Below are 26,650 nucleotides of genomic sequence, written 5' to 3' on the forward strand. Positions count from 1 at the left end.
CTGCTATACTGCGCATGCGGGAGACACGCACACACACACACACACACACACAGAGTTCTCAATTTATAATTGGATAGTTAGATGTAAATAGATGAAATGGCTATTGCTGAAAAGAAATTTCGACCAAAACAGGGTATGATTTTATAAAATGAATGATCTATAACTTGTTTTTGCTTCAGTATTTCATCATATTTAGACATTACTTGAAATTCCAACCGAATAAATCTTTTGGAATAATCCCACACCTTCCATTATGTAAAGCTGCCTTTTTGTTCTTAACTGCTGCAATCAGTTTACACCATCATACATATTAAAACCATTCGTGCCCACAGTACAGTATGCCAAACGTTAACACCTCGACTTTCAGTCAGCGTTCTCTGGCATTTAATAACTCTCGTTACTTCAGAGTTATGAAAGTAACTGAATGAATCTACGCATTTCACCTGGATGTTTTTCTTGGTTTCTGCTGACACCAGTGTGCCAGCAGTACTTACCAAATGTGTCATTCGTGCCAGGACATATTGTTCAGTAAGTTCTTCTCAGTAGAAATCACTGCTACAGACAACATTTTAATAGTGTACTCTTAAGTTAAACAGATGTAACTCTCCGCCCCACATGTTGAAACACCTCAGCATTACACACATAACTGCAGAAACTCCAACTAAAACACCAGCTCTGTTGGTCCAGCTACTGTGGCTTGTTGACTTGATTTCAGCACTTGGTGAAACAGCTTATGGCAGTACTTGTCTGTCGCTCACAGGAGCATTCAAGAGCTGTGTGTCTATGCCAGCGCTGCGTGCGAGGCGATGTATAATCAAATGAGGACGTTTCTTTCTCCGTCTTGATTTACAGCCTTTTTAAGTTTTGCTGTGTGTATGGTAGGACTAGACGTGATGGAAACATATCACAAATAAGTGAGCAGCCTGTTCCCAGTGATTTCAAGAATGCCCTCCTATCTCATGACATTGTAATATGGAAAGTCCCTCACATGTATGATTAGTTTGATTCCGCTTTTAGAGTGCTTGAAATCACTGCCCACAGCCAAAGAGACAAAACTGTGAAAGACGCTAATCAAATAGGGCTTTGCATTTGTTCACACTTGAACCACTTGTGTTGCAATGTGCGACGCATTTTCCGCTACACTGAGAAGTTGAAATTACACCAGTTTAATTGCAGAAATTAAATTTAGAAAAAAAAAAAATCACTTCTTGGAAAATGTACAGCCGATTTCAGAAAGCAAAGAATCTGATACATCCGTTTCATTGTGTTGATGTACCTGCCATGACCATTGAGATTTGTGTTTACCAGGAGCACAACTTGGACTGGTTCCCACGGATGCGGGCCATGTCCTTGGTCAGCAGCGATGCAGACGGGGAGCAGAACGAGATCAGAAACCTGCAGGAGAAGCTGGAGTCCACCATGAAACTGGTGTCCAACCTTTCAGGCCAGCTAACAGAGCTCAAAGAACAGGTTGGTTAAACTACAGCGAAAAACTGACAGACGCGAAAGACTTTGATGTCTCTGACTTCGTCATGGGGAAACTTTTTTTGATTGAGAGACAAGTTTCTCTTAAGATGTGGACAGCAGACGTTGCTCGAGGTTTTGTCACTCTTTGCCCTTTAGATGCAAAGGCGGTGAATCATCATTCACAACTCAGCCCATGAGGCTCTCAATCTGATTTTAATTCAAGTTCAAGTTCCTTTATTGTCCCCCAATGGGGCAAATTGTTGTGCAGCAGATTGTATAGTACAAATCGCACACAATCACACACACGATACAGATATACTACCTTGCAGGCATAGTTAAAAACAATAAAAACAGTAAACAATCAATAAATAGTAAGTCAATAAGTTATCTATGGTTCTTTAGAGAATTAAGAAGTAGAATGGCTGCAGGTACAAAAGAGTGTTTATTTCTGTTGGTTCTGAATTTTGGGAGTTTAAAGCGTGATCCAGATCATGGCAACATCTGAAATTCAGCCTGTCAGGGATGAGAACTATCTGACAGGATAGATTCAACCCTTCTTAGCGTCTGCTTCTTATGACGTTCCTCCAGGTCTTTCATCTTAGAGCCTGTGATGCAGCTGCTCACCTAATTGGTTAGTTTGTATTTTTATTCATTGATGTATGTACTGGATTAAGCCTTTCTCAATATTTAGACGAGCACAGAATTATAAAAGCGATTTCCTTCAAAATAATTGCTTTTCATTGGACTGGTTAGTGGGACAGTATAGCGATAATGTGAGAATAACTTTAAAAGACTTTTTTTGGAACATACGCTTAGACTTGAGTGTGTCTATGTTGTGTAAGAATACATTCTGCTGATATTGTGTATAAAGGCAAATGAGGCTCAAATTGCACAATTGCTGCAATCCACCATTTCTAGTAAACAGAATAGTAAAAATGTCTTTACACTTGAAATGAGAACTATCTGTGAGGAAGTGAATGTGACCGAGACATTTTGACCCAGACAGGGGGAAATGATTATTGTGTTGCTACGAGCTGCTAAGGGCAATGTGGCATCGGCCACATTTCAGTCCGAATTCCACACGTGTAAAGCCTGTTTTGACTAATGTTAAGCAATTCAAATAAGAATGATTGTGCAGGCATGTAAAAGTGTCAGCAACTTAATTTAAATTCTGATTCTACTAGGGAAGAAACTAGCATTCATTTAGAGTAGACCACAAACAGGAAACTTGTGCTGCAGGCGTTCTCTGTAAAATTGGCTGAATGGGACAATTATAGTGTGAATAAAAAAAGCATCCTAATGCTGAGTTTAGAATGTCCACTTGATGTGCTTTAATAATATGTTCTCCAACCCATCCCTCTATGCAGAATTATGTCTCCTGTATAACACTCATTACAAGACCACTTTGTCTTCTCACTTTGAATATTGTTGTGTTTCAGTGTTGAGGTGCAAATCACTTCTTTATGTTAAATAAAGTCAATTCTTGGCAGAAAGGCCACTGGTTTAAAGGTGCTGCTATAAAGGTTAGCACCTGTGTTATGACTCATGCGTTTTGCTTGATCTCTGAAATTTCTTTTGACTGAGTTTCAGTATTAGTAGTTTGTATTGTGCTTCCTTCGTCAGAGGACACGGCAATGTGGATGACGAGGCTGGCAGAATTTCATAAGAATCCGTTTCAGTTCAGCAGTGTGCAGAGTTTGTGCAGCATTTGTTAGTTTCTGTAAAGGGATGTGAAAGAATGAATCGATGAAGACTATAGAACAGGGAGGCTGCCAGCATATTCACTGAAAGAGGACGCGCGTGCCAACAGAGGTACAGGTGGAATGATTTTTTTTTTTTTAATCGGTCTTTTCTGTGCTCTTCAGATGACCGAACAGAGGAAGCAGAAGCAGCGCATTGGCCTGTTGGGACACCCTCAGCACATGAACGTCAACCCCCAGCAGCCTGCATAAGGTTATGTGGCACGGCCATGAAGCAGCTGGACAGAGTGTGCATTTCCCACTCAGCGAATGCACATAATGTATACTGCTCGGAGTGTGAGTGTAGGGAAATACTGTAACATACAGTAGGTAGTCATAAGGCGACGTGTAGCTCTACCCCACGCATGTGTTACTCCAAACAGTAACACTCACCCACCTCGTTGTGTTCAGTCCAGTTGGAATTGGTGCCAAATGTTTTCTTTGTAGAAATAAATTGGATTTCTCAACACATGGCCTTTACTGGTTGAACTTGAAACACGATATAGCTGACTGGACAGGAGGAATTAGTCCCATTTGTTTGTTTATTATTTTATTTGAATGTTTTCTATTTATATTTCTAGCATAACAAGCAGTATTAAGTGTCTTATTTTTGTATGTTGTGCAATATATTAACTTAAATATGCAGCCTCATTGGTGTGTGGATTTAAGTTCCATCAATCTTATTTAAAAGCGTGGGCCAATTTTTTGGTTGTACTTATTGTCTCTGGATAAAATAGGGAGTAGTTGGTTGTCTTTACTTACATAAATATAGAGATAATATTTAATAAGCTGGCTTACTCTATTTTAATTTTTTTTTCTTGTGCATAATTCTTGAGTGTCAAGTGCACTCAATAGAGATAGTATATTGTGAGAGCAATATATACAGATAGTTTTCTTTCACCTGTGTAAATCCAATTTTGGTTTGATTGATTTCTTATTTAATTGGGTTCTAAAGGACATTTAGAATGTATTTGACTTGTCGGTCAAATATACTGTGTAATGTGTTTAGTATCACTCATGCTATTACAATTTGCTCAGGAGTCTTTTACTGTAATAAGCGTCTTTAGCATAATTTCTTGTTTGGCAGCAAACATGTTCCATTTGTGCCTGTTTTTGTCTTTAAAGTCTGACACACGTTTGCTGCTTGTGCAGAGTCACTAACTTGTATCTCTTTTTTTGGACTACTATGTGTACATAAGGTTTGTTGCTTATCGTTGCTTTTGTATAGAAAAATGAGATGGAGAATGAAACCGTTCCTCCTGAATGTTAAGATTAACTAAAAATCTAAGCACTGTCAATTTGTATATTAAAGTAGAATTATTTAATAAAATTGATGTAATAATCCTTTACTTCATGTTGTGTTTATTGTTAAGGTGATATTATAGGATTATTATTATTAGAAAATATCCATATAAAGTAAACCAGTAATGTGCTTTTTAGTTTTTTGTAATCCGGTTGCCTCAAAGTGTTTTTATACACCCACATACGTTATCACTCAAATTTCAATTCCACGCGCACAATGTAAATGATGTTTCAGGTGCAACTATAAATGCCACACATTGACAATATACAATATATTCCACAAGTAAAATACAGGAATTTCAGCCAGTGTTCTTCACTTCAGAACTTAAACTAGATCATGCCCTGAATTAATCTTTCAGCTTTGAGAGAAACTACCTCTGTCAACTGGAAACGTGCATCTCTGAAACCAGCGAATGTTGGCAGTACGAGTGGAATGTGTGTAATCGGGTGGATCTAAAATTGCTTATATCCTCATTAATCAGGGGCTTTCTTGAAAGGTTCTCTGCATGCCAAGTATTTATCAAGCTCTACTCATCTCTAGATGAGCTGATGCTTATCTGCCTTTCACACTTTTACCATGTGTCCAGCAAAAAGTGATGCCTTTGTAAATGACGCTGTCCTATTTAGCTGCATACTCCGGAGTCAAGACACTGTTTTGTGTTGAGTCAAACTAAAACTGAAGTAATCTAGTATGCGTATGCTGCTAATCAGTGTGTCACCAAAAACAACTGTTCATGACTCTCTCCACAGGGTTTCATTTAAACAGTGCAATGTGTAAAATAACATCAAACACTGAATCCGATCAAATCTGCTCATAATATGGGGTACCTACCATTATGTAGATTCCTGCCAACTATAATGTCCTTCACAATATAATGTCGTTTTTTGCAGCTTGAAATGTAGGGTGCATCAGTGCAACAACTGAGCTCCACCCAAGGACTCATAGTTGAGCTTCTGCAGAATTAGCAATAGGCTAACACTGATTATCAGTTCTTACTAGTGCACACATTGACACCTTACAGTTACAATACGGGTGAATATACACAGTTGTGGAAACTGACTGAGCACATTGACTCTACTACTGTACTTAAGTACTATGAGGTACTTGTACTTTACTTGAGTATTCCCATTTTATGCTATTACATTTCAGAGGAAATGTTGTTTTGATACTTATTTGTTAATATTATTGTTACTCCAGTACATTTACATTTAGTTACTTTTCAGATTAAGATTTAACATACACAAAATATGATAATTGTATAAAATGATGCATTGTTATATATATATATATATATATATATATATATATATATATATATATATATATATATATATATATATATATATATATATATATATATATATATATATATATATATATATAAACTATACAGTTTATTAATTAGTTAACATTAGCTCCACCTCACCTCGACCGACTACAACACAGTACAGTTTACGTAATAATACATAATCATTAAAAAAATTATATATTCATATATCACTGACAACTAGGGCCCATTTTGGACATTTAGTTTTTAACTACAGTCCTAGAATGCAGGACTTTTACTTTCATTGTAATGGAGTATAATTTTTTTAGTGTGGTATTATTACTTTTATTTAAGTAAATGACTACATCTTCCCCCCCCACTGAATATTGGGGACAACATCTTTTTAGATGCTCTGGCCTGATGAACAACGACATTGGCATAGCTTAGAAAAGTGCAGCAACAGCAAATTTAGGTCAAAATGTTACATTCATGTGTGGGCTATCATTCCTAATTAGGCTAAATTATAAAAACGTAGGAGAAAAAAACAGGGCGTCATACTAGGAGGGGGGGGGGGGCTTTACCAGGGCCCTCATGTGAGCAGGGTCCACAAAGATACTAAAATGAATAGCCAAGGGGCCCATAGAGAATCCCATGCAGGGTCCAGAATGTTGTGCTACGTACGCCCCTGCCTTTTGTTCTCCCTGGTTTCTTTCCACAGAACAATAAAATCAAAAAAGATGTGTCGGAGACCATTGTTTAATGTTCTTCAAGGTCTTGTCAGGATTTAGAACAAACGTTAAAACTTTAAACAGGCCCCTCCCCTCCTAACCCCCCCCCAACGCTCCGTTGTTGTTGGAACTGTTTCTAGCTATAGTATCAGGCTGTTTCGGGACGTCGTCGGGTGGAACCGACCGACCACTCGGCCACTCTCGGCGCGTGACGTCACGGGCAGGGATGTGCCCCTCGGCTCTCTCCGGGCCATGTGGAGTTCAACGTGACAAGCCACTGGGTACGAGCAGGTGTGATGCTGTAGTACAGCAGCAGGTATAGAAAAAAAACCAGAAAGCCAAGCGCAGCGACGGTGTCATCTCGTCGCAGGTGCACGTGCCACGCAGCAAGCGGGATAAATGGGTACAGTAGCTCGAGGCTGCTGAGCGCGTGACACATGTCAGGCTATAAAATGTGCAAAGTAGAAATGATTGCCCTGTTGGCCGCAATCAAACACTAACATGTATTAGAAGGCACCACTCATGTTATAATTGCTCATATTGTTAAGATGATATCATTTATTTATTATGATTTGTCACGTCTGTACTAAAGCCCATATATGTCATCCTATATAGGGGGAATAGGTCGTATTTGTATATATATTATTTATGTATACACACACATACATACATACATAAATATAATAAAATATAGCCATTAAAAAGGTATCAAATCCATTTTAAGTCCAGTGTTTATAACTGACTAAACCATTGCAAATAATCTAAGATTTAGCCTATTATTATTATTATTATTGTTGTTGTTGTTGTTGTTGTTGTTGTTGTTGTTGTTGTTGTATGGGCTATAGTTGTTCTTATTAAAACAACTTATATCTTGTGGTCTAACATCTAAAATAGGATTTATTGTGGCTTTAATCACACTGAAGGGGCTTACAGGGCTTTATAGCTAAGGGTTAAGATACTAAAACAAGTCGTTTTGTTATTGCCGTACGTCACTCCAGAGGCTATGTTTTCAGTTATTATTTTCACAATGGTCGGCCTAATATAGCCTAAAGGCGGCCATATTTGCAGTAATAACATCACCGATTCTCAACTGTTGCTCCACTTTCTGTCTTTGTAAACACGGTCAGCTCCGCAAACACGGTTTTGCCCCGAGAGCCGGATGAGCATATAGTGGTAGCTAAACACGGGACTCGGCCCCAGTGGAGGAGCCTACTACAGCAGCAGGGCGGGGGGGGTGGAGGAGTAGGGGTGTGTGTGTGTCTGTGTGTGTACGTGTGTGTGTGTGTGTGTGTGTGGGGGGGGGGGGGTGAGGAGTTGAAAGCTTCGTCCAACACGTGAGGCTCATGTGACGGTGTCGAGTCTGTCTCAAGCCGAGAGACGTGCCTGCAGTCACAGGGTTTATTTAACACGTAGTCAGAACCCTCCCAGCTCACACGTTGAGCCGGGCGTGGAGCTTCCCTAGACAGGCTACTATACCGACCGACCGACCGAGTCCGGACCTCAGTGACAACACTGCGCAGTGCCCAACTCCAGCTCACAGCGGGAACACACACGCACTCGCACACACACACACACACGCACTGGATATCTGGAGACACTTTTTTTCTTTATTTATTTGCATGATTTTTTTTCTCATTTCGTTTTCGCGTTTTGAACAGCGAGTGCAGATATACATTTTTGGGACCTTTTAAGGATTTTTGAAGTTATTTCTTCGGGTTTTACAGTCAAGCAATATGGAGAGAATTACCAGCGAACAACCACCTCCCTGTGCGCCAAGACACCCACCACTGGATATAGCTGACATGCAAGGGTAAGAGGAATTTCTATTTTATTCTGTTCTGTTCCATCACACGAAAGCGCTTTATACTGAACCCTTACCAAACTAAAGCCTAACTATTGTTTTTATTTTTTTTTATCTTGTCTCTAAAGAATCGATTTTCCCCTGTATGTGTACAAACCCAGGAGGGGCATGAAGCGTGTGGATGAGAGCAAGGTAAATTCAAGATAAAATACTTCATATTCCTGCCATTATCGGTTCAAAAACTGAGCATCCTGGATTTCACTGACAACATTTCAACCCTTTCAGGAGACGTACAAGTTGCCACACCGACTGATCGAAAAGAAAAGACGTGACAGAATCAACGAATGCATTGCCCAGCTGAAGGATTTGTTGCCAGAACATCTTAAGCTTACAGTGAGTATTATCTTCTACGTATGGCATGTCTGCTACCAGCCAGGGAATCGGACATGCTGCATATGGTTCTGCTGAGCAGTTGCTGGCAGTTGTTTGCTCCAGCCTTTGGATTCAGTTTTGTGAGTGTCAAACAATACAAGTTTGTAGCATTTTAAGAGGAAAGTAGGCTAGAGATGGACAAATAAAGATTATTTTTTTTTTAATAGAATTTTGAAATAAAAAAAAAAAAGATAAATAGATTTTAATTTGTCGTTGAGAATTTTGTGTGTGTGTGTACGTGGATTACATGACTTCCCGAGTGTTTGATGCTTGTCCTCTGCTCAGCTGCATGAATGTGTTACATAAGAAAGATCAACATGCTTATCGAAGGTCTTCCTGTTTTAGACGCTGGGTCATTTGGAGAAAGCCGTGGTGCTGGAACTCACTCTCAAGCACGTGAAAACCCTGAATGGTGTCCTGGAGCAGCAACAGCAGAAAATTATCGCGCTACAGAACGACCTGCAAATAAGTAAGTTAGTTTGATGCCGTGATGGGTAAATTCCATGCAGATGTTCATTCATGAGGCACCAACCGGCTCCGCGATCTGTTGCATCTGTCGGAACTACTTCCAGGAAAGTTGTGAAGTAAAAGATTATTTCTAACCTTGTGGTTTCCGATCGAACAGGTGACCATGGAGGCGACAGCGCAGAGGGCAGTGAGGAGATGTTCCGCTCCGGCTTTCACTTGTGTGCGAAAGAGGTCCTCCACTATCTGGCCAGCCAAGAAAGCAGCAAGGACTTGACCCCTTCCCATGTCATCAGCCACATCCAAAAGGTAGCAGCTGAGGTCCTGCATCATCAAAGCAGCCAACGCCCAGCCGTGTCCGTCCCTCAGTCTTCGGAGAGACCGAAGAAACCCGCCGGAGAGCCTCAAAGGGCGCACGAGGGCTCGGCTAAGAACTGCGTTCCTGTCATTCAAAGGACTTACCCGAATGCGACGGGGGAGCAGAGCGGCAGCGACACGGACACTGACAGCGGCTACGGGGGAGAACCTGACAAGCGTGACCCCAAAGCCCAGTGGTCAGAGAGCCACGCGAAGGAGGGGGAGCGCAAGTATGTCGCGTCTGAGAGGACGCCCGGCGTCATCAAGCAGGAGGATGACGAGCCTCGGGCCAAGAAATTACGGTCGGAATCCCCAGAAGACGACGTTCTCTCTGGTCACATGGCTGGAAGCTCCGGCAGCTATATGAGTTTCTCCCCCAACCAGCCCCCGTTTTGTCTCCCCTTCTACCTCATCCCCCCTGCAGCGGCGGCCTATCTGCCCATGCTGGAGAAATGCTGGTACCCCGGGAGCATGCCGGTTATGTACCCGGGAATGAGCGGCTCTACGGAGACACATCCCTCGTCTCTGCTGATGTCCCCAAGGACAGGGTCTCCAGCATCCTACCAGAACCCCATGGACTCCCCCGTTCTTCACAAAGCTTTAAAGCAGGTCCCCTCGTTAAACTTGGAAACTAAAGACTGAACAGATGTTTGTTTTTTTTCTTTCTGTTGGAATCTTGCCCTCTGAATGTTCATGGGGGTTGAAAAGAGGGTAAACAAACACAAATGCACCGGTATCCGTTCAAACCACTGTCGTTGTTTGGCCCATCAGAACATTGACCCCCCCCCCCCGCCCAACGCCCATCGAAGACCCCAAATGGTCACTGTCGTCTATCATCGGCTCCTCACACACTGAAACAGGACTTTCAGGGGCAACCGGGAGTGCCCACCTGCAAGCTCATAGATCACCTGTTGCATGGCGCTGAAACACTGTGAAGATCAGTTTAGAGACGACGAGTGCGCGAGAGATTGCGAGAGTTCTTTTTTTTTTTTTTTTTTTAGTAAGGTTCGTCTACTCAGTGTTGAATGTCGGAGGCAAACACAGAATGTAAGGCACAGATAAGCCCACCCCAAAATGATTTGGACCTACTTTTTGCACACACGCCACTCTGTGATGAATGTAAAGATTGAACAAAAGTCCCTTGTAGATGCTGCTTGAATTATTATTACCTACTGTAGATCTGTGAATGGAGGATCTACCTTTAGTGTTTGTGTTCCTGTAACTACAACAAACCATTGATTAGACTGGAATGTTACCAAAAAAAGAAAGAAAAAGAAAAAAATGTCACAAAAGACTTTGTTCCTTAGATCCTTCAATTAACTTGCAGCTAAATGAACACAATGTTCGCCGTGTTCAAAGAATTCAGGGTGTTGTCACTGTACAAGGTGTGTCACTCATGTCAGTTTAAAAGTGATGTGGCCATACCTGCTTTTATGATTTCATTTGTGACTCATGACTATATTTGCATCTAGATGGAGTTCCTGTGAAGTGATGTCTCGTAATTATTTTTGTTTATACTACTTCATACATCTATTTTTGATACGTGACCCATTGAGTGTACCTGCATCACTACCAGAGGAAGGTTGAGGTAGTCATGTGCTGTATGCCTAGAGGACGTGTACAGTATATAGCATTGTGCTCAACCAGATTTGCATCTTGCCCACAAATTCCCAGTCAAGTTAAGGCCTGATCTTAGCTCATGCTGTTGCCTTTACTCATATAACGCAGACACAACGATGACAGCTGTTTAAATGTATTTTGCTTTAAATGGTGTGTCTGTTGCAAAGGGAGCGAATGTAAAGTTCAAACAAAAATAATAGTTTTGTATTAAAAAAAAAGAAAGAGGTACTTCGGATTTTTATTTTGAAATGTAACAAAAGTTGTTTGTTGTACATATTTTGTATATAAAGTATTATTGATATATATTAAAATATTAATAAAGCTTTTTTTTTTCTCCCTGTGAAATTTGTGTTTCACTGCCGGATGGCTTAAATGTGTTGCAGCCAGACAACCTGACAGCTCCTCATAACAACGCATACTTACATAACGCTTACATAACCCCTAAAGCAGCACAGCCTCTGTAAATCAATAGCATGTTTCAGATTACAGGCTGTAAACATTTCAAACGCAAAAGCATTTCTAAGAAATTGTCTGTAGGATGTCAATGAATTTCATTTTACATTTATATATCTATTTTACTGACTTTAACAGTGCAACGTTGAGTGGCCGGGTTGGATCAGTGGGTAGAGCAGGCGCACATAGAACATAGAGGATTATGCCTCGGCGTAGAGGTCCAGGGTTCAAATCTGACCCGTGACGATTTCCTGCATGTCTTTCCCCTCTGTCTCACCTATAGCTGTCCTGTCCATTAAAGGTGGAAAAGCCCCAAAAAATTATCTTAAAAAAATAAATAAACGTTGAGCTTATCACAAATGGGATAATCGTGGTGCTTACTGAATACTGTCATGAATATTATACACAAATAAACACTTATAATGCAATCTACACTATTAGTTTCAAAAGTACGTTTTTTTTTAAAGTTTTTTGTAAAAATGGCTTTCGGTAAAAAAGTTAACTACAAATTCACTGAATTAACTGAATTTTACTTTTGTTGTACTAGTCCATGGATGGTTATATACCTTTACAGTACCATGCGCATTTATATACCAAGCCACTAGTACTACTTAAAACCAAGCCTGTATGTTAGCGTAGAATCATGTAAAAAGTAGTCTGGCTGTGGCCGGGTTAGCTCAGTCGGTGGAGCGGGCGCACATATATAGAGGTTTACTCCTTGACGCAGCAGCCGCGGGTTCGACCTGCGACCCTTCGCTGCATGTCATTCCCCCTCTCTCTCCACTATCATTTCTTCATCTGTCCTGTGGAATTAAAGGCCTAAAATGGCCAAAAAAAGAATCTTAAAAAATAAAGAAAATAAAATGTGTCTGGCAACTTGAGAACACCACAGTGGATGAAATTGACATTTGAGGTTGTGGGAGAAAGGACTTTATGTCTTTGATTTACTTTCATATGTAACAATTTGGAATACCGTTGTGGACCGACCTTCTGCTGCTTGTTTGGGTGCTGTTTCCTCGGTGGTAACACTGCTGTAGTTGTAGTAATAGTGAAAATGAAAAGGCCTAAATCATGTGCATACCACCCACCGATGCCTCACTAAGAAACGTGGAAATGGCTGTTTTTCTTTTCTTGTAATCCCAACTGTATTTTTGTAATTTGGTCCGCAGATCAGTGAATTAATTCCAACACAATATGTTGAGATTTAGTACTCCTCATAGGCCTGTTGACAGTCCTGATGTGCTCAAAACGCAGTACTAGCACCACCTTGTGGAATTAGTGCCTCATACTGCACTGAAATGAATCTTCGCTAGATCACAAATGATATGATGCTGCCTTTAGGCACCCCAACTTAGACTATGTCACAAACAATTAAGAAGAAGCAGCCTTAACTATTTAACTATCAGTGTACAATTATGAAATCATGGATGTCGTTTTGGTCATTTTTCTGTGTCTTAAAAATGTCTTTAAAGCAGCTCTGAACAACATTTTTATATTAACAATGGATCAAATCAGGCTACTTCATGTAGTCTGAAAGAGGTTGCACACACACACACACACACACACGACACACCACAGGTGTACTAGTGACAACACAGAGAACCACATAGAATGATCCCACAACTCTGTAGTTCCTCTCAGCTAGATGGAGTGTCTTTCAGTTCTTTGTTTTAGCTGTACTGCCTGCAACTTTACTGTACACTACCTGCTCAGCACCAAACACCAAACACCAAATACAGTAGCAGCCAGCCGGTAAACATAGTGGAGCATTTAGCAGCTAAGGAGCCATATATATTTTTCCCAGGAGTTGATATAACCTGACCAGAGCTTAAATGAGGGAGAATATTGGACTAAAAACATGACTCATGTTTACAGCTTGTTTCTGCTGCCCCCAAGTGGCCAAATAAATTATAAAAGTGGTTTTGAAAGCACACAGGGGGGTACAAAGATAACTAACGCGATGGATGAGGCAGCTACTGCCACAGAAGAGCCTAGACAGCTTCTCATGATGCAGAGGGCAGTTCAATTGGTTCATCTGCATCACAGTCCTATCTGCATGTATCTTCTGCTGACTGGAAGGGAATTCCGGATTGAGCCGAGGCCAAATGTGGCCTCTCTGGAGCCTCGCTGCATGAAGTGGCAACACATATGGCTCCTGCAGAAAACACTGACACCAGTGTAAATGAGACAGCGGAAAAACAAAATCGTCTTGAGATAAAGACCGGCTTGCAAAAAAACACAGAAATGAAGACCTTGTTATTGAGATGCTGGCTGATAAATGTCTAACTTTGAAACTTTGTGTCACAAAGGACATAGCGGCTGGGATGAATGTGGATATGGCCTCAGCGGATAGCAGTGCTGAGAACAGAGCGTGCGCTGTGAATGAGGCAGCGGGGAGAATTGGCATTGCTGAGAGGCTGATCTTTCATTGGGCTCAAAACACTTAGTGAGTCATCAAAGAACAGGGTGACCTTAAAGAGAATGTTGAAAAAGCCTCCATTCATCCAGCCACGCACGTGGAGGACTAGCTGAGGTCAAGAAGTATGATCAGTAAAACTAATCTGCAATTCACAACTGCAGATTATATTTACTGATCATCGGGTTCAGTCAATGGAGTCCACAGTAGCTTGATTGAATTGTCGTTAGGTGTGTTAGGTTTACAGGTTACGTTACAACTTCATACGTCAAGTAAAAAACAGCTTGTGCTACCAAGAGCTTTTCTTCTGATTTAAAAAAGAGAGAAGAAATGATTACTGTAATGCTAAAAGTATTAAATCAATTAATCTCAAATAGCAGCAAATAGTTATCTATCGTAAAACAACATGCACATTTGAACATCGTATTGCACATGCAAAATGAGTTAATGAATGGATTACAGTACAGTACACATTCATGCATTTGTGTGCAATGTGCCTCCAAGATTGTTTTTAATCCTAATGCATTACAATTTTCTAGTCACCAAAGACAAACGTATCAGTTCACATGACATGACACTTTCAGCTCTGTGTGTGTGTGTGTGTGTGTGTGTGTGTGTCCTTATGGGGAGGAGCAGCAGCTGGACCACACAACTTTGTATTAGTTAACATTTAGTAAAATATAACATCGTGTAGAGAAGCTTATGACATCTCTATGTGCGGTGCTTGTGGAAAACTCAACAAATTATTATTATTAAATACTCTACAATCAAAAATGAATGGCAGGGCCTCAACAACTGTGACATGCGTATCAATAAGTTCACACCAACCCAAAGAGTTCCTCTGTCAATCTCAGTTGCCCTTATTCCTCAAATTGACTTTCTGTATCATTTTCTGTATGAAATTACCTATTACGTTCCACAATTGAAGCAAGGAAAGTACAATATTGATGAGCTGTTGTTGTTGTTATTATTATTATTGTTATTGTTATTGTTATTGTTACTGTTACTGTTACTGTTATTGTTATTATTATTGTTATTATTATTATTGGTGGTAGTAGTAGTAGTAGTAGTATAGTAGTTATTTAGTGGTGGGAGGTGAGTACATTTCCTGAAGTACAGTAAAGTACAGTTGTGAGGTACTTTTCAGAGGAAGATTTTACTTACAAAACACAATCAGTTCAAAGAATATATGCATTGTTATTGTTACTAAACTACCCAACAGTGAAGGAAGCAGTTACAATTAGTTTCACCTCGACCAGCTACAACATTAGAGTATCGCTCACATGTTAATGTATCAATAATAATATAGCACTGACAGGGGCCATTCTGCACTTGTATGTTGTGTGTTGCTGCTTCTTTCTTTTTTTTTTTTAGTCGTACTTAATGGTTTGGGTTAGGGTTGGTTACATATGTAAGCCCGTATTATTTAGATTTATTTATTATTTTCTTTCCAACTATTTATATTTAAATTTCAGAATAAATGACATACAGTAGGCCTACTGTGCAAACGTTTTAGGCAGGTATGAAAACATGCTGTAAACTAAGAATGCTTTCAAAAATGGAAGTGTTAATAGTTTATTTTCATCAATTAACAAAATAGCAGTGAATGAACAGAAGAGGAATCTAAATCAAATCAATATTTGGTGTGACCACCCTTTGCCTTCAAGACAGCATCAATTCTTCTAGGTACACTTGCACACAGTTTTTGAAGGAACTCGGCAGGTAGGTTGTTCCAAACATCTCGGAGAACTAACCACAGATCTTCTGTGGATGTAGGCTTCCTCAAATCCTTCTGTCTCTTCATGTAATCCCAGACAGACTGGATGATGCTGAGATCAGGGCTCTGTGGGGGCCATGCCATCACCTCCAGGACTTCTTGTTTTTCTTTACGCTGAAGATAGTTCTTAATAACCTTGGCTGTATGCTTGGGGCCAAGCATACGCCTCCCTGATGGTACTGCATGATGGATAAGTATCTGCCTGTATTTCTCAACATTGAGGACACCATTAATCCTGACCAAATCTCCGACTCCATTTGCAGAAATGCAGCCCCCAAACTTGCTAGGAACCTCCACCATGCTTCGCTGTTGCCTGCAGACACTTATTACTTACTCTCCAGCCCTTCGGCGAACAACCTTCTGCTGCAGCCAAATATTTCATATTTTGACTCATCAGTCCAGAGCACCTGCCATTTTTCTGCACCCCAGTTCCTATGTTTTTGTGCATAGTTGAGTCGCTTGGCCTTGTTTCAATGTCGGAGGTATGGCTTTTTGGCTGCAACTCTTCCACGAAAACCACTTCAGGGCAGACTTCTCCGGACAGTAGATGGGTGTACCTGGGTCCCACTGGTTTCTGACAGTTCTGAGCTGATGGCACTGCTGGACATCTTCCGATTTCGAAGGGAAATAAGCTTGATGTGTTTTTCATCTGCTGCACTAAGTTTCCTCGGCCGACCACTGCGTCTACCATCCTCAACGTTCCCTGACTTTTTGCAAGTGTACCTAAAAGAATTGATGCTGGTTTGAAGGCAAAAGGTAGTAATATTGATGTGATTTAGATGTTTTTTTTGGTCGCTCACTTTGCATTTTGTAAATTGATAAAAAATAAACAATCATTATTTATATTTTTGAAAGCATTCTTAGTTTACAGCATTTTTTTCACACCTGCCTAAGACTTTTGCACAGTACTGTACATCATACAGGCAACGGTGAACGAGGCACAGGGGAGACCAGGTACAGTTGTAACACGGGGTGAGTTGTAATCACACTACCATCTGCCACCACTACCAATTCTATGAATCAGGGATAAGATAGGAGTCATGTGACAGTTTCAGTTTCCTCAGGCTTCCTTTATGATCCCACATGGAGGTTTTCCAGTCTGTGTAGCTATCTCTCCTGAAGCTACAGCAGAAAATCTAATTCTGAGGTAAAAAAGTTTAAAAAAAAAATAACAAGATAATATTTTGTTTAGTACTTCTACCGTTGTAGATAATGTTGTATGAGTTATATCAGGTCAAACTGTAGCTTCTCTAGTAAAGAATGGTGTACCAACCTCCTGCTAGTTTCAAAGCCCCATGCTAATACAGCTAGCTAAACAATGGGTGACAGTGGCGGGGTAGGTTGTAACAGGTGCTATGAAAGTGTTACAACCATCAAGTGTGGGTCAACTGTGTTTTATTTCACCATTTTGACTCTGATTAACAATGCATTTCATTTGTTTGTTCTGTGGAATGGGGGTAAGTATATGTTAATTTGCTCTCACTCACTCACACACACTCACTCACACACACACACACACATACACACACACACACACACACACAAACGCAGGCGTGTGCATGCACATACACTCCCCATATTCACACATATTTTATCGTTGCAGCCATTCATTTAAAATAAAACTGTTGTTGTGGCATATCACTTGAGTACCCTTAGTTTTTGTTAATTTTGTCTACCTGTTACAACTTACCCCAGTATATAACACATGTGTTACAACCTACCCCATAGGTTGTCATCATCTCACAAAGTCTGTGATATAGTTGAAGAAATTTAAATTGTTGCCATTTGTAGTAGACAAATGTGGGTACTTTGCCTAAAAGTTTCAGATGTGTAGCTAAAAAGAAAAAAGAAGGTAGTTTTAGGTGCTGAAGAAAAAAGCGTTATTAGGCCTACAACCGTACCCGGTCTCCCGTAGTTGAAACAGCATGTAATTTCCCCCCCAAATCCCCCACCCACCCGCAACCCAACCCAGATCAGGTCCGAACCAGACGGGGACAGACAACACAGACCCATACACACGCAGACAGACACACACACCAGCAAGGGCGCACTACAGCTTTTATTTTGAAAACCTCAGATCGGAAGTCTCATTCCTGTTCTGTTGCCTGCAGTTCACGGGCACGTCCAGGGGACGTCTCTGGTGTCAGTGTCGGCCTGCGGGAGGCTCGGGCTCGGACTGGACCGGGCATGATGGTGCGGGCTGCGGTGCTGCTGCTCGGACTCGTCGTGTCTTGCCGAGCACAGTTCGCTCCCCCCACACTGAATATCAATCTGGACGAAGATCCAGAAGTGCGATGGATGCCTCTAACTAAAGTCTTTGACGTAGACTACCTGAAGAAAGCCGCTGCTGAGATCATTGAGTAAGTTTGCCAGAGGCTCTTTTTCGCATACCATGTTGTTAAATAGGACGAATACTTCATTCGAAGTACTTTCTAGAAACAAAAAACTGTAATTTCACAAATTAGTACTTTCTAGAAAGTACTAATTTGGTTTTTCATTTCATGTAATGTTACGTTGAAGAAGTTATCCATTAGTTATGAGTTGTGCATAGGTAAGGCATTTAAATATGAGCAATTTATAAATAGGCAATTAAAAATGGGATTGTCAGAATCAAAATACAAACATTCTTAGGTACCGGTAACTCACAGGCTACATATGGTACGGTTTCACTTTGTATAACATTGGTGGCATACAGAGGAGGGTAAACTGTATCAGGGACATAACCACAAATGGCTAAACAATAAAAAAAAGATTCTGTTAGAAAGCTAACATACTAACATAATGTGCTTAATATTAACACATCATGCAGCTAAACAGCAGCTTTGAATCAGCAGCTGAACTTACTTCTGGGTTAATGAGGACTGTGTTATTGTGTGTATCTTCAGTGTCTCTTCAGTAGGCCTAGTGCTGACACAGACATAACTTCTTCTTCTTTTCATGTTGTTGTCAGCTCTACAGTTCCAAAATGGGTGCATCATGCAGTTACACCTATTGTGGAGGCCTTGGAAAAGTACGTTCCTCAGCCCTATGCGGGGGAGATCCGTGGCATGGCTACACACATGGGAGGAAGCATTGCAGATGTCATCATTCTCAACTTTGCCTATGAAATATCTGCGTATGTATGATTTTGAATATAATTACACGTTTATAATAGAACCCTGTATACAATGCATAGGCACACAATTTCTAACAAGTATACAGGGTCAAGGTGAAAGCCCTCTTATGCCTGCAGACAAACTTTATGCATTCCCAGATTTTGCACGAGCATCGTAGCTCAGGACAAAAATGGGCACGTGTACCACGGCAGGAACCTTGATTATCCACATCCTGTTCTGAGGAATATGACTATCAACGTCATTTTCCTCAAGAATGGAAAGGTACAGTATGCATTCATAGCGTTTAAAAACTAAATAACTATTGTACCTCCTCAAGCTACACCCCAACAATATTTTATCCAGAATCACCAGTCAGTAAGTTTTATCAGGTCCAAAATGAAAGTCCTTGCAGAATGATGCAATTCTGTAGTTTTTACATAACCATTAAGGTGGCGTACAGGGGAACTTCATTTGCTGGCTACGTTGGCCTGTGGACGGGACAGAGTCCTAACAAGTTTACTGTCTCTGGCGACCAGCGAGGTAAGACCACACTTTTTGCCAGCAGTCATGATTGTCCAGAAATGTTGTAATTGTTAGATTTTATTGTTTCTTTTGTGTTTTCATGTTTGTACGTGTGTTTGTGCTCATCAGGCAGTGAACACTGGTGGAACTGGTGGAAGAACGTGGTGTCTGCTGTTCTTTTTCGGAGATCCCCAGTCAGCTGGCTGGTGAGGGAGGTGAGTATGTTACGGAAGTCAGCATAATGAGGATGGTTACTGAATGAAGAATGAAGAACTGAAACTTTGACCAGTGTGTAATCAACAGACACTGGAGGAAGCAGAGAACTTTCAAGATGCAGTGATGCGTCTCTCCAAGATACCCATCATCACTGGGGTGTATTACATTGTGGGTGGGGTGCGAGCAGGGGAAGGGGCTGTCATCACCAGAGACCGAGCGGGTCCAGCTGATATCTGGCCACTGGATCCTGTAAATGGAGGGTAGGCAAATATCTGAGGAGAATCTGATATATCAAGGTGTATGTTAAGTGTGATTGCACAAGTGAACCCAACCATAAAATTGTGTGTTCCTGTTGTAGATGGTACAGAGTAGAGACAAACTTTGACCACTGGCTTCCTCCCCCAGCCTGGGATCATCGAAGGTGAGTCATTTTACGTGATTTATACTTCCACAAAATTGTTGCAGTTACTGTTATAACGCTGTTGTTATGTGTTCATTTTGTAGAGACGCAGCCAACAAAGCAGTAAATGCTACTGGCCAAGATCACATCAACATGGAGACATTGTATCAGGCAAGCATGGACTAATAAATCAATAAATTTCAGGGAACCAAAGTAAACGTGATACTGAGAGAGATAGGCCACTGCACAATTTGAAAGTCAGCCACAATGAATGGATTTCTAACAGAGTCTTGCCCCACAGGTTCTGTCACTGGTTCCAGTGTGTAATGGGTAAGTAGAACGTTATCTGTTCATTATGATCACATGACTGTTCATTTTGCTGAGATGGGGCAGCTGTGTGCATACCAGTTTCTGTTCCCTTTGCTCCACTTCAGCAATAATGTCAGTAGGCCTTTGTTTGACAACCATGCTTCAGCACATAGCAAGTAGCATATACTGTAGAACAGCAATAGCTGAGTTTCAGTGAAAACATATGATAACCTTTTGAGTGCAAGTTATTATTTAAAGTTATATTTTTAAGGAACCTTTACATAGCTTGTTAATAAATACATTGCATGAAATTTGATAGTATCTATTGTCTATGTTGATAATCCCCAGAATTACTGTTTACACGACAATAATGAGTGCAGCAGCCCCCGAGAAGTACAATACACTTGTCAGGCCACAGGTAATTACATTTTTTTTACAACTACATCTTAAAAGCATATATTTATAATATATAATAATAAGCAATGAAGGGGTGATATGTCACTGAAAATGAGACCCTCTCTCACTCGTCTCTTTTTTGTCAATCGCTTTCAAGGGCTGCCAACTGAAGTGACGGGCCTTCAGCAGTCAACAATGCACAGATTTTTGCTGCAGAACATCTTTGCGCAATTCACAACATGGTTATTGATTCATGCAGATTTATGACCATGTGGAGATTATATAATCAATAAGATTAGAAGGGAATTGGACTCAAGCAGTTTTAAGGTGACAGTGTTTTTCTGCCTCTAATAAAAGAAAATGTGTTATGATCATTTTTGTCAACTTATGTACCTGCAATTTATATGTCAAGCTTAATAAAATGTTGGTTACTTTAATGATTGTGATCATGTAGAGTCAGCTGAAGAAAAGTTGAGAGACCCTGAAATACAGAATACGGATAGAAAATCCCTTCTACCTGGTATGCCAGGACAGGCTTACAAGTTCTATGGTAATTGTGCTTATTCAGTTTTCTGCCTCTTCTTCTCTGGTTAACTTATTTTAGTCACTGACTATCATCGTTCACATTTGGCTCTTTGTTTACATCATTCAGATCTGATTGCGATTTGTGTATATGTACTTCTATATTGCTTTTGGAAGTAAAAATATTGGTTTTGGAAGTCAGCATAGTAATATGGGAAGGTGAAAGACTTGGAAGTGTGACTTCCAAAATCATACTGAAAACTTCCCAAAGTCATATGCCAACTTCCACCACCAATAGAGTACTGCCACTTATAGACACAGAGGTTTCCTAATAAGTATGTTAATCACTTCCAAAATCAATATGACATCCTGCACAATGAATGCAAAAGTTTTTATATTGGTTTTCAAAGTAAAAGTATTGTCACTTATACACACAGACGGTTCTAAGTGTGTTACACTGATATCTAATAACTTCCAAAATCAATATGCCATGCTACACAATGAATGCAAACGTTTCATATTAGTTTTTGAAGTAAAAGTATTGGTTTTAAAAGTTAGCATAGTAATTTGGGATGGTGAAAGACCTGGAAACCATACTGAAAATATCCCAAAGTCATATGCCAACTGTAGTGGAAGTTTCCTTTGTAGCAGGGGTAGAGTTTTCAAAGTTTAGTAGAGTGAAACAAATAAGACAGTAGGAGACTAAACCAAGTTAGGTTTTTGTATTTTATTGTAAAAATATATTTGCAAATATAGGAGGAACATAATTTCACAAAAGGCACAGCAGCCCAGTGTGGAGTCAGTCCCTCAAATGAGTGAACAGAACACTAGGTTTATATGCATCTTCAGAGTGACAGCACACACACACACTTGGCTTATTATGATGCTACAATTTTTACAGGAAATCTGATACACATGAAGACAATCAGGAAAAACACAAGAGCCATCTCGGAGCCATCTCACCTCCAGTTATATCTCAACTAGCATGGGAAAAAAATGAATAGGCGGAGAAAGATAGTGTACTGTGACCTTGCACCTTTATCGGTTCAGGCGAACAGCGCTCACATTGTGTTCCAGACTGGATGTCTCACTTAGTTAGAATCAAAATCTACATATGGAATGGGAATGGAAATGGGAATGAGATAAACCTTCTTTCAGTATTATTTCAGCAAGAAAATCAAAGTAGAAATAAAACGAAAAAAATTCAAGGAATTATGCTTAAATGTAATTTTCCCATTACACAACTTCCACAACCAATAGGCTTCTGCCACTTATACACACACAGACCTTTCCAAAAAAGTATGTTACACCGATATATAATAACTTCCAAAATCAAAATCCAAATGCTAGACAATGAATACAACACTTTCAGTGTCAACATTTTAGCTTGGGAAGGTGAAAGACCTAAAAATATGACTTCCAAAATCAATATGACACGCTGCACAATAAATTAAAAAAATATAATATTGTTTTTTGAGGTATAAGTATTGGTTTTGGAAGTCAGCGTAGTAATATGGGAAGGTGAAGGACCTAGAAGTGTGACTTCCAGATTCATATTGAAAACATCCCAAAGTCATACGCCAACTTTCACAACCAATAGCATAGTGCTACTTATACACACAGAGGGTTCTTAACAAGTATGTTACAATGATATATAATAACTTCCAAAAGTCAATATGCCATGCTTGACAATGAATGCAAAAAAGTCATAGTGGTTTCAGAAGTTAACGTATTGATTTTGGAAGTCAGCATGGTAGATTGGGAAAGTGAAAGACCTGGAAATGTGACTTCAAAGTCATAATGAAAACTTCCCAAACTAATATGCCAACTTCCACAACCAATAGGGTACTGCCACTTATACAAACAATTGGTTCCAATAAGTATGTTACACTGCTATACAATAACTTCCAAAATCAATATGCCATGCTGCACAATACCTGCAAAACTTCTATACTGGTTTCAGAAGTAAACATATTGGTTGTGGAAGTCAGCATACTAATATGGGAAGGTGAAAGACCTGGAATTGTGATTTCCAAAATCATAATATAACCTTGCCAGAGTCATATGCTAACTTCCACAACCAACAGGGTACTGCCACTTATACACACAGTCTGTTATTAATAAGTATGTTACATTGATATGTAATAGCTTCCAAAATTAATATGCCATGTTACACAATGAATGCAAAAGTTTCATATTATATATTGTGGAAGTCCGTTAGAAGTCCAGATACTACAATATCATTTTTGAAGTAAAAGTATTGGTTTTGAAAGTTAGCATAGTCATTTGGAAATGTGACATCCAAAATCATACTGAAAACTTCCCAAAGTCTTATGCCAACTTTCACAACCAATAGGGTACTGCCACCTATACACACAGACATTTACAAGTAAGTATGTTACACTGATATATAATAACTTCCCAGATCAATATGCAAATGATAAACAATGAATACAACAATTCCATATAGGTTTTGAAAGTCAGCATTTTAGACTGGACATGTGACTTCAAAAATCATAATGAAAACTTCCCAAACAAATATGCTAACTTCCACAACCAATACATTACTGCCACGTATTCATACAGAGGTTTCCTAATAAGTATGTTATACTGATATATAATAACTTCCAAAATCTATATGTCATGCTACACAACAACTGAAAATCTTCTATATTGACTTTGGAAGGAAAAGTATTGGTTATGGAAGTCAGCATAGTAATTTGTGAAGATGACAGACCTGTAAATGTGACTTCCAAAGTCATGATAAAAAAAAATAGACTTGGCTTGAAAACATTGCCAGTGATTTGGACATTCCTGTTGTTAACTGTTGTCCATTTTTACAGTATGAATGCTTCACTGTTGTTTCCTCTTTAAAAAAACAATCCTGCTGAATGTGTGAATCATTTGTTCTCCTTAAATGATAACCAAGTCCAGTCCAGTCTCTGAAGCTGTGTCTGGCTGTGTGTTCACCAACTGCAGCCTGTGACACAAGGTTCTAAAACAGTGATGCCTTAAAGCCATAGATTTGTCCTGCAGAATTCTGTGACACACACACACACACACACACACACACACACACACACACACACACACACACACACACACACACACACACACACACACACACACACACACACACACACACACACACACACACACACACAAAAAAACAACACCACACACACACACAAAGAGACAGAGTGTCATTGAGAGTCTTTTAACACATAGCTCATTAGTGGACTGTTATGGGAAAACTGAAGTGTCTAAAGCAGAGTTATTGTAAGATCACTAACATAATCACATAAGAATAAATCACTATAAAACTATAATATTTCTCTGTTTATAATATTTATCTCACATCTTTTATGTTAAACAGAGGAAATGCAGATGATACAGATTTGTTTATGATATGGTAATAACATAAAATAATAATACAATAAAAAAGTAGTTACAGACCAGAGTTCTCATAACGTCTTTCAGAATATATCTGTATTCACCCTCTGTCTGAAACGCTCCGTTTTAGCAGCTGTCTCTTTAAGCCCCCTTCCCTAAATGCCCAGTCTGCTCTGATTGGTGTGTGAGAAAAATATAGCACACCTTTGCAAAAGTAGTTCTCAAGCTGTGGGTGGAGATACTCAGATTGGGGAGGGACGGTGTATTCTAATGAGCTTGCATGCAACATAGAAAGGGGAGCCAAATCTGAATGGCTTGTTGAATCCCATGTTGGCAGCCCACAAAAAAAACTGACTGGGTTGTCTAATTTTACAGTGTGTGGCTTGGTAGGCACTCCAGATACCAATATGTATGTGCACAAGCACAAAAGGTGAGATTTTCATGATATGCCTTAATTCAAGTTTTTGCCCATCTTATTATTTGACCAGTAATATATGGCTTTGTTTTGGTTTGTTTTACTTTGGTATTTCTATTGTGTTTTTTGGGACAGTACATTTTATGCACAGGGATCTAATGCACTCTGAGAAAAACTCAAAGATATACATGAGTTTTGGTTATTTTCAGTGCGTTATATATATTTTATATGTATATACTGTATATATATATTAATATATATATATATATATATATATATATATATATATATATATTAATAATCCTGTTTTAAGCTGCTACAACAATATTACAGTTTTTGCCAATTGCTTACACACTGAAATCAAAAGTATTACACAATTATCAAAACCTTATAGTGTGACAAGCCAGACCCACCCTGGCTGCAAATTACATTTGCTGCCGCTAGGGTGCGTCTAGATTTGTAGGCTAAAGACCTTACACTCAAGGAGCAAAACATTGGCCCAGATGTGCACCACCATAAGCACAATGTCAGCCTCACACTTTTTTTCAAAACACTAAACACACTTGTATACAGTAGACACAGAAGAATATCATGATGCCACTTCTTTGCAATTCCAAAGCACTGACACAGCCATCAGGTGCACAAACACATGATTGTTTCATTGTAGACACACCAATCAGGTTTAGGCACTATGAAAATGCAGCAGGTAAGTCTAGTATTTTCAGTACTGTAGTTTCAGTTTTTTGGGGGGGTGTGGCCTTGACCAACTGCCACTTTGCTCGTTTGAAAGCCATGATGTCTCTCTCTCATGGGTGGGCCAAATTCTCTGGGCGGGCAAAGCAGAGAAAGGGGAGGTTCTCCTTATGACCTCATAAGGAGAAAGTGTGAAAACGGTGCAGACCCTATTCCATTCATCCATAATTTACAATGCGTATTATTGTAGTCTGTCTTTTCAATCTTTTACTTTTACTACTTTAAGGACATTTATCTGTTTACTTATGTTTTTACTTAAACTTTTTCAATGTAAGACTTTTACTTGCTACAGAGTATTTTTACAGTGTAGTGGGCTAAACAGTCTATGAGGGGCTAAGTGAAAAATCGGGATAGCCTAGGCCAGTGTTTCTCACATGGGGGTACGTGTACCCCTAGGGGTACTTTGGAGTACTGCAGAGGGTACGTGAAATTTTTGCAAAAATGCTAATTTCACCAAAAATGTTTTGCGCTGGTCAGGGGGTACTTGGCTTAAAAAAGCAATTCAAAGGGGGTACAATATGAAAAACGTTTGAGAAACACTGGCCTAGGCTACTTCCTCTACCACAAATGGGGTGACATTGAGTTGCCATAGATCTGAAATCCTGTCTGACCAGTTCTGAAGACAGAGCAGTGTTGAGACAGTATGTAAAACCTTTTTACACAGTCTATGGTAAAAAAAAACAACTATAAACTCGTTCTTCTCAAAAGGAAAAGTTACAGTCAGGATCCCGTTTAAGCGTGCGCGCTCCCGAGAGGTTCATGCACTTCTCAGTACGCACGCGCAGGCAATAGCAACAGAGTAGA

At 39.8% G+C, this 26,650-nt stretch overlaps 3 protein-coding genes across 21 annotated transcripts in view; all 3 read left to right on the top strand.

Moving 5' to 3' along the window:
- itpr1b (inositol 1,4,5-trisphosphate receptor, type 1b) overlaps positions 1-4,555 on the top strand; it is a 105,316-nt gene extending 100,761 nt beyond the window's left edge. For all 19 annotated transcript variants that reach the window (XM_039796658.1, XM_039796664.1, XM_039796667.1 and 16 more), the window contains 2 exons: positions 1,309-1,470; positions 3,333-4,555. In XM_039796658.1, the coding sequence (XP_039652592.1) occupies positions 1,309-1,470; positions 3,333-3,419 (249 nt within the window). In that variant the 3' untranslated portion in view covers positions 3,420-4,555. The remainder of the gene's footprint in view (positions 1-1,308; positions 1,471-3,332) is intronic.
- Positions 4,556-7,868: 3,313 nt separating this feature from the next.
- Positions 7,869-11,407, top strand: bhlhe40 (basic helix-loop-helix family, member e40). The gene is made up of 5 exons (XM_039798871.1): positions 7,869-8,314; positions 8,434-8,497; positions 8,591-8,698; positions 9,083-9,206; positions 9,363-11,407. Exons 1-5 carry the CDS (start codon positions 8,238-8,240, stop codon positions 10,199-10,201), a joined length of 1,212 nt encoding a protein of 403 aa, XP_039654805.1. The 5' UTR covers positions 7,869-8,237; the 3' UTR covers positions 10,202-11,407.
- A 6,529-nt stretch (positions 11,408-17,936) lies between these two features.
- On the top strand, positions 17,937-21,200 carry LOC120556653 (N-acylethanolamine-hydrolyzing acid amidase-like). Its single transcript, XM_039796293.1, has 11 exons — positions 17,937-18,185; positions 18,776-18,940; positions 19,079-19,202; positions 19,370-19,460; positions 19,572-19,657; positions 19,746-19,918; positions 20,017-20,079; positions 20,163-20,229; positions 20,360-20,388; positions 20,716-20,785; positions 20,921-21,200. Exons 1-11 carry the CDS (start codon positions 18,013-18,015, stop codon positions 20,936-20,938), a joined length of 1,059 nt encoding a protein of 352 aa, XP_039652227.1. The 5' UTR covers positions 17,937-18,012; the 3' UTR covers positions 20,939-21,200.
- The last annotated feature ends 5,450 nt before the right edge of the window (positions 21,201-26,650 follow it).

This window comes from Perca fluviatilis, chromosome 4 (assembly GCF_010015445.1).
Source record: "Perca fluviatilis chromosome 4, GENO_Pfluv_1.0, whole genome shotgun sequence".
NCBI classification, from domain to species: domain Eukaryota; kingdom Metazoa; phylum Chordata; class Actinopteri; order Perciformes; family Percidae; genus Perca; species Perca fluviatilis.